Consider the following 18,923-nt stretch of genomic DNA (forward strand, 5'->3'; position numbering starts at 1 on the left):
TGTACTCCTGTTCATGTTTGTATCAACTACTTGAAGATTAGTTTGTGCTTAAACTTTCCAAACAAATATTTATTAAAAATAAAAAATGCACAAACAATGTCTAGGGCATTTAGTTGTTTTCAAGTTTTTAAAACTATTATCAAGGGACTCAAACTTGCCTAAAAGCTCTTATAGTTTTAACGTTTTAGTTAAATTAACATTTACGTACTTTATGTGTGGTCGTTTGAATAAAACTGTTTTGTAATAACAATTAAAAAATAAAAAAGTATGTTTAATGCTTATCAAGAATCATTAACAGTTAAAACTCATAAATAAACAAACTCTTGTTTACCATTAATTGTGAAACAAGAAAGCTTTAATTACGGTTAAGTTGTATCCTTAAACTATAAACGCTTAAATAAATATTCAATTAACAGCATGAAAAAAAATTAAAACTTTTATAAATTTTTTTAATATACCACTAGATTATCATAAATAAATAAAACTGTTATCATATTTGTAAATTTTTTGATTATGTATATTTTCTATAGAAATGTTAACATTTTTTTTCACAATGTAATTTTTATTTCACACTATGGATTGTAAAACGATAAGAAGACAAAGAAGACTGTAAAAATTCAGGTTTTTTTGTCTTATTTTACTATAAATTAATACTTTTTTGTTAGATAGCACTATATAGTTTAAATTTAAAATAAAGTGTATAAGAGTAATCAATTTAAAGGCAAGCAAGTTTGATAATAAAGTCATTAACATCATTTTCATCATTGTTAAAAAGTTGATCATTTAGTTTTAAAGATACTTTGAAAAACCAAAACAGAATATTGCCTAATATTGCTAAAAAGTAATGAAAAACGAACAAAATCCTTTTGATAATAAATGTCAATGTAAGAATTTAGTTCTTTAAAAGGCAACATTACCAACTATGTAAAACGTTCGATTCTAACAAGTAAAAAAAAAGATAAACAATTGACCTATTTTAACAATAGTTAAAGCCTTCTAGAAATAAAATTCTTTTTCAACTTCGTTTGACTTTAGTGGCCTGAAAATAAATAGTTTTCTATGATGATTTTGTTAGATTAAAATAACATTGTGCTTATGCTGAAACTTATAAAAACTTTAGTTTGTCTATCTTTTTGATAGACAGTACGAATTACTTTGAAATAAAAATTAAAAACACCAACTTTTTTCTGTCAATAACTTTTATACTAAAATATAAATTAATGTTTAAATTTATATTCCGATTTTAAACCTACTTTAAGCTTTTTTTTTTTTTTTATCTAAATTAATTAAGCGATAAATTCTATTTTGTCTAACGTTAAAATATAATAAGCAGTTGAACATAATTTTAAACGAGTTTCATTTTTGTTAATATTCAAATATAGGTGTTATCGAAATCTGTTTAATTTAGTAGACGTGATAAAACATATAAAATTAGTTTTTTTCCTATGGTTATAACAAAACAAAAGTGCTAAATTTACAAGTCTATATTATAAACTTTTTATACTTATTGTTATAGCACTTTTCAAAGGAAATGTTTTGAATAACCTAATACAATTGTTTACTTTTACCGAACTTTAAGCTGATTAAATAATTTGTAGTAAAACAAGCGTTAAGTAAGTTTTATTTTTTAATAAAGTTTTGATATTTATTTTAATCCAATATTAATAAAACAACGAGCTAATACCTTATTTCTTCTACTGAGCTGCTTTCATTTGAGCTTTCTGTGAACGATTCAGTTTCAGAAACTTTTGTTTTGGAATTTCTATCAGTTTCTTTCGACTCGTTCTTACAAACTAGTTGCTTGAGCTGGCTGTTTTAATTTATTTTACTTAAACATGGAGTTGTAAATTAAAAACAAACGGTCTAAACTAAAATTGAAGTCATTATTACATAATTATATACCTGACACGTCTTGAAAAACTCGTTGTGGTGAAGAAGTACAAAAATGGCCAAATTGCACATTGGGTCCATGTGAGGTACTTGGTGACAAAATTTATGTTGTCACATGGTGTACTCTAAAAAAATTTTGATTTAATCTTTCAAAAAAAAAAAGCTTTAGAGTTGGTCAACAGAAACTCAAAATTAAAACATTTAAGTTTTTTTTAGTTAAACAAACAAAAACCTTGTTTGGAACTAAATGGTTTTGCATATGTCATTAATAACACTTATAACAAAATTTCAAAACTTTAAAAGATACTCTTTATAAACTAACAGTTTCAGGAAAGATGCCGAACGTCTTTAATGCTTCCACCACGGCAAAAGGGAGCCAAAAAAATATAAAAGTCAAAGACAATAAAATTGGGGTCAATAGTTTGCGGGGTCCCAATACTTTTTGATTCTTCGAGCCATCTTCTAGCATACGATCTTTTGACACCCTGTCTTTTTTGTCTGTTTTCTTTCGAAATAGCTGGACGTAGAGTGTGATGATAATCTATAATAAGTAAATGATAAAGTTAAAAAAGGGTTCACTTAATCAGCAAAAAGTTCTATGTACTACTTTTTATATAAATAAAAATTATAAAGGTAAAATAAATTTGTTTTTAAAGTTTTGAATAGTAACTAGCTCCAATTTTATAGATTTATTTTAACATACTGTATAATAAAACCAACAAATTAAAACTTAACGAACCACAGCTGGTAACAAGTAGAACATGAAAAAGTAAACTGCGGCTGATATCCTATACTGCATTGTTTGTTGTTCAGAAGTACTGCAACTTTTGATGTTTCTGATGAACTGAGGTAATTTGCTGGCCTGCTGGTCGTATGAGTACCTAAAGGTATAAAAGCTTTAAAAATTTATAAATTAAACATTCTTTGATTATGTTTTACCTTATTATATATAAAAGAGCTCTGTAATTTTTTACATTATTTTTGTTTATTTAAAAAAAAATTATCATTTTTTTTAAACGGTCTAGTCTTGTGGTGTTAATATTTTTGACAAAAGACAAAAAATGATATCATAACAAATGATTTTTTTTTTAATTACAAAATTTCTATTTTCACAAAGTTTTCTGCTTATAAAAAAACTAACTCATATTCAGTGCTGTTTTCATCATAATACTCAACGGAGGAACCTTCATAGTAATCAGACCTAAATATATTGTAAATAAAAAAAACACAAGTACGATTAATCTAAGAAAAGAAAAATAAAATTAAGTATTTTTTTGTTTCAAACGTAAAAACTTAACAAAAAAATTATTTTGAAAATCGTTTAAAAAACTTTTTCATGTACGTTTTTATTGCACAGATGCACATTTTATAGACAATTGGCAGACTATAAAAACAACAAAATTTATTTTTTAAACTTTTAATAAAAACTCTAGTATATATTACAACTTTTAAACAAACTAACTCAGGTTCAATATAATTGCCTTCGTCATCAAAGTATACGTCATCATAAGTGGAACCCTTGTAATCGTATAAAGCAGAATAGTCATCAGCGTAATTGAAGTAATCACTCTCCTTCATAACCATTTCTTCAATGTACACCAGATCTCCGTTTTTATTCTTTATATCACTGTTTGTTTATGAAAAAAAGTATAATTTTGTTGTCCTTATAGTGTAAAAGTTTTTCATCTAATGAATTTATTTTTCAAAACTAGTTGTTTTAAATGCTTTACTTTATTACTTAACATATCAATGTTTATTAAAATTTATTAACAAATGTATCATTTAACAAAAATTAAATTGATTTATTTTTACCAATAGTTAAGCAAATAATTTTGTTTTTATTCACGTAACAAACTATTATTAACCTGCATATGTTTTCGTTTCGATTGACTTCAGTGTCATTAAAGTTGAAGTTGAGTCTAAAAGTTATAGAAGAAATATTTAATTTTATACTAATTATATTTGACAAGTATTATGCTCAACTAAATACCTGGTCGACATTTACTATTACAATTGACTTTAGATTTATAATATGACTAAACACAATAATAAAAGGTGATAGTCTGTTATATCACATAAGCATTATACATGTTATGTCTGAATTGTTTTTTCATTTAAGTTATCAAAGACTTCATGATGTCAAATATAAATGGTAATGCACTTGTAGACAATTGACTGTATTAATGCTAAACTTCAGTTATTCCCTACGGTAATGTAAAGCTAAGTAATTCAAGTAGATTTTCGTTAAGGTTATATTAAGCAAAAGAACAGACTTTTGATTTTTTTTTTTGTTTTGTTACTGAACTGTTATGCTATGAGATTTAAAAACACATAAAACTTAACTCTCTAACTGTTAAATTAAACAGTTACAATAACTTTTAATGATAATAAATAAAAAATTGTCGTTTTTGTGTTATTTAAACTTAAAATTATTAGTTTTTTGTTTTATAATAAAAAATAAGTTTTCAAATATTTATATTTTGATTTTTGTTATATTAATGTTAAAATTATGATGGAAGTTTTTTTATATTATTTAATCAATTAAACACTTGCCTGCATAAACAATTAGGTGAAATCCTAGTCAACCAGATTGTTGGTGACGCAAACACGAATGACGTAATCCACACTGACGTCACAATCAGTAATTTAACTCTTGAAGACGTCACAATACTTTTTCCATTCACAATCGCCATCACCTAGATTAAATGTATAACTGTAATTTAGCTTTAAATAGCAGTATGAGTAAAGTACCTTACTACGTATATATGTGGTATTTAATTTTTTTAAATTTTTCTATAACCGCTGCTACCTTGTTTTATGAAGAACTTTACTTTATAAAGTTTAGAATGCTAGTAAATTCAACGTATACAAGTTTCTAAATTTAAATTCAAGCATAATTTGTGGTAAAACTCATTTAAAGTGATTTTAAAAGAAATCAAGTTCAACTTATGGTCTTAAACTAAATTAGTTTTCAGTATGTAAAAGGGTTATAACAACAAAATTAACAATAGAAATAAAACATATTGTTATATGTTTATTTATTAACATTTTGAGTATCGATTAAGCTATAATGTATTTAAGGTTAGCATAGCTATAATAACAAAAATATTGTGAAGCATACATATCACTCAACACTAGAACAATTATGTCAGAGATGATTAAACCTGAATAAGAGTGTCATTGACATGTCTTCACATGTTAATATAAAAAAGTTTGAGTAGCTAGAAGCAATCTAAGTAATTTTAAGTTTAAATAAACGTTTTAAAATAATAAAAATGTAAAAATTATATCACGACTGATCATAGTCTGTATAGTTGATTTAAAAAGTGCCGAAAAAAAAAATATTTAAAGGTAATTACTAAATCTTCACTGTTGTTTGAGTAACGAATAAACTTACTGAAGCATAGAGACAATAAACAAAAGTTAACCCGTAGAATTTTGACCTAATGAACTACTAAGCTGATTAAAAACCAGAAAATCTTTTTAAGAGTCAGAGTAGTTTGTTTGCAAATCAATCAAGCTCTTCTTTAATTAACTCATTTTCATAAACCTAATGAAGCATTGAAACTTGAAAAGGAGTCACTCAGGCACGAAATTAATTTCAAGTCTAGTTTTGTCAAATGTTGCAATTTCTACTTTGTATTTGCAATTTACATTGTCAAATAACTTAGTTATAAAATAGTTGATTTGGACTTGAAAGTTTTAATTTACAATCGTAATTTTATACATTTCTACTTAGCTTGATGATAACAAAATAAAAAGTCTAAGAACATTAAAAAAAGTTTGACAACCACTTGTTTAAGATAAAAAACTTGATCTTTAAACAGGTTACGTCATGACTAGTAAATTTTTATTGTTTTAGACTTTTTACACCTGCGCACAGTAAAGAACATTAGGGCGCTTGTAAATACGGCGACGTTTAAATTTTCTGTTAAAGATTTTACACTTGGCAAACTTTATAAAAAAATACCCAGTGTAACTTTTAAGATGATTTTTGAAAAATTAATCTTGGCAGAATTTAATTGTTTAAAAACCATTTCAATGCAAACTGTAAAAATGCGACATTACAGTTTTAGCTTAAAACTTTTTTACATGTGACAATTATCACAAAAAACCATTGTGCACAATTTATGCTTTAATGTATACGAGCTTTGATTAGTCGAATAATTTTTTTTTTGAGTTTTTATCGGTCCTTTTTTCAATAAAACTTGGTATTTGCCTTAAAATTGTCTAAGGGGTGGTTTAAGTTAACATCATGGATAAAATAAAGAAAGGTTAAAAATTAATAAAATACGTATAGAAAAGTAGAAAGAAATAGTTTATTATATAAAAACTAGATATTAAAAAAATTAAAATATGTAAGATTTATTGTATAAATAGTAGTTATACAAATTCATAAAATATAACAATGACACTAATTAAAGTTTGATCACCCTTGACCTAATAACAATGTTAGGTGGTGCATTTGCTCATAAATGTTAATGTTATTTTAGTCAACATACACCTGACTATGTTATGGTTTAATCACAAAAGTTTGATAAATAAAAGTTTTAGAATAATAAATGTTTATTTAACTTTTTTTACTAAACGTCCCGTGTAAATTATGTTATTCCAACCCTTGTAATTACTAAAATGTTGTGTTAGTTTAAGACCGTAAATTGTACTTGAATTATTTTGAAAACTGTTTATACGAACTCTACCACATATAACGTTTATTTTGTTAAATTTAATGTTTGAATGTTTTAGCAAATTGTGTAAAAAGTAAATTAAGTTTAAATATTTATGCATTTGTTGACTTTTGCTTACATATATAAAAATTTTGTTTTCTTGCAAGTTTTTTAACATATTTCTACCTACACTTGATTTTTGAGTATCACAGTAAAACATAAATATCAAATTGTAATTTTTTTTCTCAGTGTATTTTGTTCGCTAAATTATGTAACGATACTAACCAGATAGAACAATATTGAAGACAAGTATGATGTCATAATCAACGATGACGTCAGCTTACAAGCGGGTTCACCTAACAACCATCCCTTGTTAACTGTTTCCATGACAACCATTGGTATAGTAACCAACATCAGAACATTTGAAACACATAATTGAAGAACAAAACTTTAAAAAAGTATTAAATATACTTTATAACTTTATTTTACCTTGAAATGTTTATAAGAAAGTAAAATGACTTTAACCAAAAAAAAAAGGAAATGTTTTTAGAAGTTTAAATAAAAAGGATTAAAAAACTTTTTTTATATTATGTCACAAGTTTTTGTTTGGTGGAATTTTTGATTATTTAAAGATAACTTTAATTAAACTTTAATCAACATCAAGTTCATCATTATTTAAAACTTTGAGGTTAAGTTTTCCCATCTTGTAAAGTTTTGATTAAAAATATTGTATAATATTTGTTGTAAATAAGTACTGTAACCTGAAAAGTAAGTGTAAAAATATAAATCAAAAATTTAATTATAGCTTTTTGACATTAAGCATAAAAAAATTAAAGAGTTAGAAACTTGTCCGTTAATCCCCTTTTTTATTACAATTTACCAAGTAAATGATTAAATTTACAAAAATTTTTATACAGAAAGTATAATTTAAATAAGGAACAAACGTATTAGTTAATTGAGGCAACGTTTTATTTTTTTAATCAAATCGACTGTTTTCAACATTGTATTTAGGAGTTTCTTTCGTGTTAAACATGTGTTTCGTAAGATGAATAATATTTTAGTGTTTGTAAATTTGTTGCAAAAACCATTCTATCCCATGTAAACGAACTATTTACATTTGCTAGCGTATAACGTAAAACAAAATTATATAAGATTTTCATAGTAAAATAATTTTTTAAATAAGATTATTTTATATACATTTTTAAACAAAAACAAGTCTCTGAAAAATCTCTATACAAGTGGACAAAAATTGTTGATGTTTGATGAAACAGAAAGTTTACTACTTGTTATTTTTTTAACGACATAAAAAGGATTTATTTCAAAATACAAACAAAACTTACATATTTGATTTAGATTTATTGTGGTTCTTCAAAACGATCATTAGCACAAAAGTGAACAAGTTGCCTAGCAACCCAACCCCGCATATCACCATGCCTAGCAACTCGGGAGCCGTTGCTAATCCAACTTGACCCGTGAAAGTGTAATTTCCATTGTAGTCGTAATTTTCAACGCCGAAACTTGTCTTTTTGGAGTCATAATCTCCGTAGTCACTGTTGCTATAGTCACTGTTGCCATAGTCACCAGAGTAATCTTGGGTGTTTTCGTAATTGCTACCATATTCATATTCTCCGTAATCGTCAATGACGTAATCTCCATCTTCATAGTAATCGTTGGAAGCTAGAAAAAAAGTAATGATTATAAAAAATCAAAAATCATACTTCCTATAATAGTGTTATAAGCAGGGTTTCAAAAACTCTTTTTCATAAACGCCTCTCGGCAAAGAACTGATAAATAAATACCCTTGTTTTTAAGATATTGCCCTTTTACTTGTTAATTACGCTTTGTTTTCGCCACCTTACCAGTTAAAAGACTTTTAAATTCTGAATTGTTCCTAGAGGAAAAATATTGCTTAATTTGGATAACCCTGGTTTACAGACTAAGTTTAGAGTTAGTGATCATTTTAAAGTTTTAAACATGTTAAAATATTAAAACTTTCTTGTCACTTCATACAATCACAAAAACAAACCATTTATTGCGTTAGAAACGGTTTCCATGGCAACGGTGGTTACGTTGTCATGGTCCAACAGGTAGCTGTGGGGAGGTTGCCCGTAATCGTTGTAATCGTCGTCATAGTTGTCATAAAATTCCCCGTCCCCAGAACTTTCATAGGACGTCATATCTTCCATTTTGACGTAGTATTTTTTTTATTCTCTAAATAAAAAATGTCTGAAAAAGATTTAATGTTTTACACGTATAACTATTTACTAATAAAAGTTTTTACAAATGTCAGTAATATACAAAGTATTAAACTTTTTGTCATAATTTAATCTAATTATTCACAACTAGATATTTTCTACACGAAAGGAAAAGTTTACTATAGTTGGTTTTTAAATATATTCTAATTTACACAATTCGATTATCATAAATCAAAACTATGATATAATTTTGTTTATATTACATACCTTTTTATAAATGTTGAATATAGAAGAGTAACTAATCCTAGAAAAACAACGCTGTTTTTACAATTGATTTTTAGTGTTTTTAATAAAGTTATAAAATATAAAAAAAATTAAACTCATTCTTAAAAATCTCAACAGTGTATTTTATTATTAAAAGTTAAAAACGCTTTAAATAAGGTAAAATCTTACATTATTTAGGTAAAGAATAAAAAAACAGAAAGTTACATAAAGTTTAAAATGCAATCAGATATTATTGTATGCAGTTAAAAAGACTTTAATCAAGACTTCATATAGCATAAAGTCCACTTAGTTAAGTGTTGGAGTGTTTATATGTTGAGGTTATATTTAAAACAAGCTAGTCACCTTAACAAAAAACAAGGCGTATTTGTAAAACAAAATGTTGAAAACTATAAACAAAATAGAATATGTTATTTCCTCGAACAACGAAGTCAAAATGTCATATAAGTTCAAAATGTAATAAAATACAGCTAATTTGTTTGTATTGTTCTAGTTGAAGTTTTTTAACCACAAAAGCACATACCAAATAAAAACATAAAACAAGCAGTGTTCACATAAATAAATAGAATCAAGTATAATTTTAAAATTCTATTTTTCAATAAATTTACTGATTTAGAGCATGATAGTTTACTTGAGTAAACAACTATAAAACAAAGTTTTACCAGAATAATTTAGTAAAAAGTGCTTTTTTATTAGATATAAAATTTAGTTTGAAAAGTGTAGTTTATTAAAAGTAAAAAAATAATATTTTTTTCAAAGTTTTTTTTTTCAGAAATGTTAGTATGCCTAAAAACTGAGCAAATGTTTTTTAATTACTCAACAAACTTCTTATGTCAAAGTTGCGAGAGTACAAATAAAAATTGGTATGTGTCGAGACTAAGTGAGAAGCTAGCTGCTTATCGGATTAAATCTTAGCGAGAGAGTGATATCAAATTACTTTCAGTTTATTTCTCCTGTGCATAACGAGCTTATTAAATAAACGCACATTCGATCGCTTTCATATATTGACTTTTTATCACTTTACTAGCTAATGTTCTAACTAGCTAACGAGTTTTTGTCTGAGTAAGTAAAAATTCATAGAGTGCCTTACAAAATAGGTGTAATATTATGTCACAATAAATTTTATATTTTTTTATGTTTGCATATATTTAATGCTTTTAATAATAAAACAAATTTTTAAAATTAAAGATCTATTTTAGCTTTTTTTTTTTTAATAATATATAGACACGTTTTATAATGTAGACACGTTACATATGTTTAATTTAAAAGTAATCTCACTTAAAAATAAATTAGCCTAAGATGTTTTAAATATGTCCTTACACTAGGTCACTAGGACTAGCTTAGCATATAAGTTTTTTTTTGTATTTTGACAAATTTTGTATGTCTGTAAAGTTTTATAAGTACAATGAAATAGTTATTACGTTTTTATTTATTAAGCCTAATCGATACTCAAAAAATGCATGTTTATATTGTACAAGTTTGTTAATAATTTCGTTCATTAGTTCCTAAAAGTTATAATTCTTAACAAATTTTTACCTGTGGCCATAAATTTTACACAAAAATTGTATTGATATTGTTAATTTAGTGAACTAGACAGAATACACTTTACTTGATAAACTATATAAAAAATAAATTTGTTTATTAATTATTCACAACAAATCACTATGAAATGTTTCACGTAAAATCGAGCAACATAAAGCTTTTTTAATGAGTAAGTTTTTGTAAATTGAAAATCGATTACCAAACTGAACAAAAAAAAACTTTACTCTAGTAACTTAATTAATTTTTCAAGAAACTAGTATTCTCAATAGACTTAACTTTTTATTTAGTTACTTTTAATATAAACTCAAATGAAAATTACAACTTTTAACTATTTCTACTAAGTCTACAGATTTATTTTAAAAAAATGCAAAAAAATTTTAAACGCAAACTAAATACTCTATACAAACTAAATAACAAATTTTTTATAACTTGAAAACTTAACGGCAATTAAAAACAAAGGTTCTAGTTGCTTGCTCGGGCAAGTAATTTATAAATGTTTCAATTTCGAAAACTAATATTTGACCTGAGAGAAACAAAAGGAAAAAGAGAAACTTTTGTTTGTGATTCAAAGTATTGTTGCAACGGTTTACAAACAAGTTTCGTCTTTTATATAATCCGAAAGAATCTTTTTTAAATCAAATTTCTCTACTTTAAAGTTCTTCAGTATATTGTCTTTAATAATGAAATCTAAATAGTTTTTATAAAAGTATTTTAAAAATGATTATGTTAAAAGACTATTTTTAATGTCCTGACTTCTTTTTTGAAAGATTTTATCCCCTAAACAAAATAATATGAAAAACCTTTATTGTTTATTCATATCCTGATCAGTGAAACATAATATCATAAAAATTATTTTTCTTAAATATACAAATGATTTTGTAATAAATCAATAGTCCAAGGTTTTATTATAATCTCTACAGTATAACTTAAAAATGTAGACTGCTTTTTATTGATACCTTTATATGCTCCATTATTTTTTTAGTATTACAGCAACTAAAGTATGTCTGTCAAAACAAACACCCTAAGTAAGTAGAAGCTTCAAAATGAAAAAAATAATTCAAAACAATACTTTTTGAAACTTTTCAATATGAAACTAAATTAAAACATTTTTATACTTTATAGAAATATGAAAAATCAAAAAACTTGATTATGACGTTGCTTACACGCAGTTTACTTGAAAAAAATTAAAAAACAAAAACTAAAAAGTGTATGAAGAAAAGTGGTTTGTTTAAATCGAAATAGATTCAAGAATAATAATTAGCCTTATACAGAAAATGCGCAAAAAAATTCAACTAGTAAAATTTCATGAAAAAGTTGTTTCACGAAAAAGTTATTTATGTGCTATAACTGAACTAAGCACTTTTGCTTATCGAATTGAATCATTGCGAGATAAGGATATCAAATTACAATCAGTTTATTTCTCCCGTACAAATTAGGCTATTAAATTCTCATTTAATTGCCTACAACGCTTAAAATTTCATGTGTGCTAAGTACTAGCTACCATCATTATTGTATATTGAAGAAACTTATTTTTTAATACCTATGATCTTTTAACCAAGTAAAAGTGTTGTTGAATGATTTTGTTAAAAAGACACGCTAAGGTTATTCACGCTAAGGTTACACTAATTGAGGATTTTTATCTAGACATATAAGTTAAGTGATATAAATGTACTCTTTAAAAACATATAACAAAAAAAAGTTTAGTACATGTGAAAAACGTGTTTAGCTTTAAAAGAAAGTTTTTATTAAAATAGAATTACAGTAAACTGAACCATAAAACTAAATAACAAACATATTAAAAAACTTATGTTTGAACCAATAAAACATGTAAAAATAGACTGACTTGAAGTAAAAGTAAATGAACAAATTATATAAACAAGCCACTTCCGTTTTAACCTTACGGATGTAGATTGCTAATCAGATTAAGCTGTGGTCAGATATCAAATAAAATTTAAAGTATTTCTGCGATTGAAATTTGTCTCAACAAAATTAAATTTGCATTTAATCTTGATCTCAACGATTTGTATTTTAACCGAAAAATTTAACTAATTTTTAACGGAGAGATGTAGCTCTTAAGTTGAGTAAGCTACTCGATATAAATTATACATTAATAGTTATTTCTTATATAAATTAATTCTTTTACATTTTTTTATTTCGTATATTGATTGTATATATTTTTTTCATCTTGCAATCAACTATTTTAGCATCAACCTACTTTTGAAAAAAGTATTGTAAAGTGTTTAAATTCATTACAAACAAAGTTCAATTTGAGTAGTATAAAAATACCAGAGTGTTTTACTTGAAAACTTTTACATCATAAAAACTAACTTAAATTTGACCGAACATACTAAACAATAGTAAAAAAATTAAAAAAGTATGTCGAAAACGTGAAAACTTTTAATTCTCTCAAAAGCTTATGACCAAAAGTCTACTGATTTAATAATCAAAAAAAGTTTTTTAATCAAAAACATAAAGTTTAATAATCATAATGCACTTCACAAAAATATTTCTGAAAAGTGGTTACTGAACAACTGTTACGGTTTTAAAGTAGTTTCAATCGTAATTTTTAGTTAATAATATCAAGTAAGTTATTAAGTATTACAAGCTATTTATTTTAGGTAATACAGTGAATATTATTACATTTTTTATAAACTCTATTATGGTTTAAAAACCTCCTTATTTGAAGACAGTAGCTGTTTTTTTTTTTTTGCTGACTTGTATAGACAATTTAAAAAAAGTTGTCTTTTTAGGCACATGACTGTAGACAAAAAATAATACAAGCTTAAGACAATACGCATGAACAAAAGATGAACTATAACACAAAACAAAAGCATGTAATATACTAAAAATAAAAACACAAAACAACTAATTATGCTATTTTTTTATTTTTTTTACACTGAACAGGTTATTAGGCTTAACTGACAATAAGATGTTTAAAGTATTGAACACTGTTTTTTTTAAAGTTGATTGAGGTCAAAGTAATATTTTTTTATATAATCATTATGTACAAAAAATATTGTATTGTAAAAAATAGTAACTAAGTGTATAACAAAAGTTTTTTGTTAATTTTCATCAAAGCATACTAAAAAAATAGAAAATTAAATTATTTTTATGTAAACAAAAATAGTTACATTTCATTAAAAACAGCTTAAATTTTAGAGAATTGAATAATTAAACACCACCAGCTTAAAAGCCCTGATCAAAAATTTGTTGCCATAAATGGTATAAACAAAAAATTTCGGCTAAATACATTGCATTCTTCGTGCTCATTAACATTCTTGCAGTTGCGGGTTGTAGCTATTACTGCGTTTTTGTAACAAAAAATGTTTACAAACGTTTTTGCTGAAGAATGTAAATGGAAACCGTTTTAGAGGTGTTTTAAGTTTGCTTAAAAGGAATAAATATCACTGTTGAAAATATTTATTTAGCTTTGAATTTTTTTGTAGTAAAGGAAAAACAGTTGAAAAAATTAAGTTTTAAAATTATAGTTGTGACAACTTTTGACTATAAAAATAAAGGATTTATACTTAAATAAACGACTTGTTTTTTAATTTGTTCGTAATATAACAACTTAGATACTAAAATATCATATGTAACATTTATACCATGAAACTAAAAAATAATATACTTAGTCTTTTTAACCAAAGGTGCATAAATTTTAGACATTGATTTATTATAATTTTACATTACTTGGTTTAAAATTTGACTAAATTTTGTTTTCAAGTCAAATGCCTTATTAATTATACATGGTGTGATTTAAAAACTAGTGAATAACTGCTTTTTTCAAATTACTATGAAACTGATGTTTTTAAAAAACTTTAATAAAAGTAAATCGATTTTTAAAAACTAATCACAATAAAAAGTATTTGACATAAAAACTAACATTTCTACTGACAACACTATTATATTACTTGTAGCTTTACCGCAAGCATAACAAAACAATTTGTGACAAACAACTTTGCAAAAACAAAATATAAACTGCAAATATAAAACAAAAGCTGCATACTGCTTACTTGAAGGAGCAACTGAATTTAACACAATGTCTTCTGAGACAGGTAAGAAAGATAGAAGAGAAAACCAAAATAAAAAAGGTAAAAAGAAACAGCTAGCCTTGCGTAAAATTGAAAATAAAAAAAAATTAAAGAAATTTTTTATAATTTTTTAAAATGACTTATATAACAAAACATCTCTTTAGTTTTTAATATTAAAAGTAGTAAAAAATAAAATAAAAATCTAGATAAACACAACGATTTAATAAAGGAACATATGGTGTCAAAACATAGTACATACAAAACATACTATTTAGTAATGATGTTTTTTGTTCACGAAAAACATTTGCTACAGATTTGAATAACAATTTATAGTAGTCTAAACCGCCTGAAAATTATTTCTTTTTGTTGGACTTGATCTTAAATGATGATATTAAAAGTATAACTAAGATCACAGTGCAAACACGTTTGTTCATAGTAGGATAATTTTTTTGTTTACAAACTAATCAACACAGTATTAGAAGTAAATACTTTAGTAGTTAACTATACAGTAAATAAATACTTTGGTTTTACTAACTGGTTCGTATCTTTTATTTTAACAAAAAGTTTAATTTAAACACAGTATTTTAGTTTCAGTTTTGTCACAAAACCTTAAAACCTTAACTTAGCTCAAAACTACTCTAAAATGTTTAATTACTACCCTTTTGTTTTATATCAATAAATTTATCAGTGTTTAAATTTAGTTTTTAATTTAATTAGATAATCTTAAGATCTTAACTGAACTCTTGCAAAATTTAAATTTCTTAAATGTGGTTTAATCGATAAACTAAACTAAAAATGTTTATAGATAAGTTTATAAAATGTGTAAAAACCTAATTTCGTAAAGTAAAACACATGATCATTCTATTTAAGCGTTGTTTTTTTACTTCAACTTCTAATATAAACTTTAATTTTATGTTTGACTTTTTAAGCAGCTTTATTTTTACACTTGTTTATTTTATAGCTGTAATCAAGTTTTAATTTGAAATAACTATAAATTAACTACTAGTTATTAATTTTTGTATGAAAATAAGTTTACTTATTTATTGTAAATATACTTTTCAAAATAGTTAGTAAACAATTAAATAAATATTTTATGATTTTAAAAACTTTATTACACAAAGCTGCCTGACCTATTTAGCCTGAGCAAAAAAGTTCAAATTGTGGGTCATAAGAGTAAAAGCGTTATTATTTTTACATATGTTGAAAATAAATACAAACAAAAATTTAGTTTGTTATTAAAGTTATTTTCTAATGAAATACATTGCTTTCTCAAAATTTGTGATTGATAACATTTTATTTAATTTTAGAATAACTTTAAACTTTTTAAGCAAAAAAAAAGTATTATTATGCACTATTTATTACTATAGTAAACTTTTTTAGATAAAATCGACTATAAAATATTTTTTTAAGTTTCTTAAGCACTGAACTCAATGGAAAAAATGAATTAACATAAGCAATTTTATTTAATTTGCAAACATAACGCATTTTCATAAGGTCAATATGTAAAAATCGAAAAGAAATTTAGCATTTTTGTTACCATTTTCAAGGTTCCAATTAAAATACGATCGTGGTATGTAAAAAGTATGAAGAGGATAATAAGTAGAAAGTATGATTCCGATCGGAGGCTACGCGCGTAGAGTGGGTATTGGAGCAATTAAATATATTAAAAATAAATTAAGTAATTAGATAACGTTTAAACTTTGTTTTTTAGTTATTCTTTTTATACTAGTTCTTTTTTGATTAAAACTTTTTGATTAAAAATTGGTTCGTTTATAATACGGCTTTATGAATTTCTAAAAAAAAAATCGAAATAAAAGTACAATCATAATCTAGGATTGTGACTTTAGAATTGCTCTATATTAAAACAATTGTAGTTATTATTTTTTAAGCTAAAATAGGCATATAATAAAATTATAACTGTTGTATTTTTAACATTTACTACTTAAATGTTCTAGTGCATGGTTTCTCAAATTAGCCATATCTTCGTTCAAGCGATTTCAAATATCAAGGTTCAATAAAAATTTAAGCATCATAAAAGTAAATTAATAAATACTTTAATTAGACTATTTATAATCTTTCTACCATAGAGCCAATTATGTACTCGAGTTTGGGAAACCATGTTCTTAAAGTTTCCATAAAATGGAAAAACTTTGCAAAACAAGTTAATTTTTTTGATGTTACTAAACAACTGCAAAACAATATTTTTAAATTTATTTTAAAACTTGAACCTTTAATATTTTTTCAAATTTTTGCCTCGCTATTTTGTTTTTTATTTTACTAGAAGATTTTGACAGCATGATAACACAAAAATGTTTAATAACTGTAAAAAAAAACATCGTTAAAAAAATGTTTGCTTGTCAGCTTCCAGAAACTCAAAAAACTTCTTAGTAGTTGTTGTAGTTTCGTCAACATGTACTTGCTCTTGATGCTTGCACTGTTCAAGCAGACAACCGAACTTGGTGAAAAATCTTAACAAGTGCACACCTCCGTATATACTACACAGGTCAGACTTTTGTTCTGGAGTCAGTTTTTCATACTGACTTCTTTCAGCTGGATACAGAAGCTTGTTTTCTAATGAAAGATCGAAAAATGTTTTGATGGTTCGCCCGTATTCTAAATATTCGCTCTTTTCACTCCTGGTCTTGCCGGTTTTGACAAACTCATCCAAAATCATTTTTATCGTCCACATGAACGGTAAATTGTAAGAGAGTCTTTCGACGTTCAAAAAATCGTGGTCTCTTTTCAAAAGTTCGTTGAACGAAGAAGGAACCGATATGTTTGCAACTAGTTTAGAGGCGTTATTTTCTAGCACTTGTGTATTATTTTTGTTGTTAAAAAGGTCTTCTTGTTTAGTTAGTGTCTTTTTATTTTCTTCTACCCTTCTAACACCGGTGTTAGTAGTTTCTAGATTGCCTTCTTTAGTTGTTAAAGGTTCAACTTTTATTTTCATTTCAGTTGTACAATTTGGTTCAATTTTTATTGTGGTTTTAAATTTGTTTTTGTAACCATTCATTTTTCTCGACTTAAATCTGATATTTTCTATCCATTTCATATTTTGTTCGTTGTATTTACACAAAACCTCATCTCCTACGAAATCATCTTGGCTCTTATTCCAACCAATGTAGTGAATGTTATATCTAAAAGTAGTAAAAGTTCTGTTGATTTTATATACTTATTCATAAACCTAGGTTTTTAACTTTCAAAAGTATGCTTCTCTAAATTATATCTGTAAATAATGTTGTCAATTTTCTTTTTTTAAGTTTAGCTTAAAATCTTTTTTAAGATGAAACTGGGAAAAGTTGATGATTAGTTTATTAAAATGATTAAAACTATTTAGCTTTAATTTATTCTAAAATTATAAAAAGAGATTTTAAACACTTTTGTGTTTAAAAAACATTTTATAAAGACAAAATACTTGTATACGCTAACCCGATATGCAAATCATTTTTATGTGGGTAGTTGTACTTTTTAATGTTCAGTATTAACAACAAAATGTTTAGAAACTAAACATTCTAACATAATTTAGTTTATATAAAATAATACTTCACCTTTTAACTATTATGTTTAGAATAATACTTCAGCTATAAACTATTATGTAATCTAACCCGATATGCAAATCATTTTTATGTGGGTAGTTGTACTTTTTAATGTTAAGTATTAAAAGCAATATGTTTAGAAACTATACATTCTAACATAGATTAGATTATATAAAATTTTACTTCAGCTATTAGCTATTATGTTTAAAATAATACTTCAGCTATTAACTATTATGAACTCTAACCCAATATGTAAATCATCACTATTTGGATCTTTGTACTTTTTAATGTTTAATATTTTTGCCTCGTACCATATATTCTGCTTCCAGTTGCAAAATACTTTCTCCCCAACCTCGTATTTTGTCACTAACTCATTCATTATATAACTACAACTGAAAAAATCTTATAACGTTTAACTAAGTTTTCATTATTTTTTGTGTTGATGTTGTCATACTGTTTTCTTTGAATAAAGGTTTAAATTTGGTTTTGTACGATACTTGATTGTTTTTAGTTTTGAAAATTGAAACCAAGATAAAAATTTTTTTTACTTAAACTAAAAACTTTTTTTAAGATTAAGCGTAAGTTTTTTATATTCTTTAAAGTTAAACATTTAAATTAATAACGTCATTAAAAAACAATTTATTGCAATTCAAGTAAGATCTTAAAAACAGGAAAGTATTTCTTATAAACAAAGTATTACTGTTCAAGACATTTAACTATATCCGTGGTGTGATATCCGTGGTGTGTATGACTCGATAGCAGAAAGGTTTTTTATACACC

The 18,923-nt window shown here is 25.0% G+C and overlaps 2 protein-coding genes across 2 annotated transcripts; both read right to left on the minus strand.

Annotated features, from left to right (window-relative positions):
* Nucleotides 1–724: 724 nt before the first annotated feature.
* LOC145832987 (uncharacterized) lies at nucleotides 725–8,743 on the minus strand. The gene is made up of 12 exons (XM_082940191.1): nucleotides 8,584–8,743; nucleotides 7,898–8,234; nucleotides 6,843–7,005; nucleotides 4,444–4,586; nucleotides 3,756–3,809; nucleotides 3,353–3,517; nucleotides 3,032–3,091; nucleotides 2,630–2,771; nucleotides 2,213–2,431; nucleotides 1,903–2,015; nucleotides 1,685–1,810; nucleotides 725–1,039 (listed from the first exon to the last, which is right to left on the minus strand). Exons 1-12 carry the CDS (start codon nucleotides 8,741–8,743, stop codon nucleotides 997–999), a joined length of 1,725 nt encoding a protein of 574 aa, XP_082796317.1. The 3' UTR covers nucleotides 725–996.
* An 8,202-nt stretch (nucleotides 8,744–16,945) lies between these two features.
* On the minus strand, nucleotides 16,946–18,522 carry LOC145832989 (uncharacterized). Its single transcript, XM_082940192.1, has 2 exons — nucleotides 18,389–18,522; nucleotides 16,946–17,744 (listed from the first exon to the last, which is right to left on the minus strand). The coding sequence occupies exons 1-2, from the start codon at nucleotides 18,520–18,522 to the stop codon at nucleotides 16,946–16,948; spliced, it is 933 nt and encodes a 310-aa protein (XP_082796318.1).
* Nucleotides 18,523–18,923: the final 401 nt, after the last annotated feature.

Source organism: Thalia democratica, chromosome 4, assembly GCF_965202585.1.
Source record: "Thalia democratica chromosome 4, ktThaDemo2.hap1.1, whole genome shotgun sequence".
Taxonomy (NCBI): Eukaryota; Metazoa; Chordata; class Thaliacea; order Salpida; family Salpidae; genus Thalia; species Thalia democratica.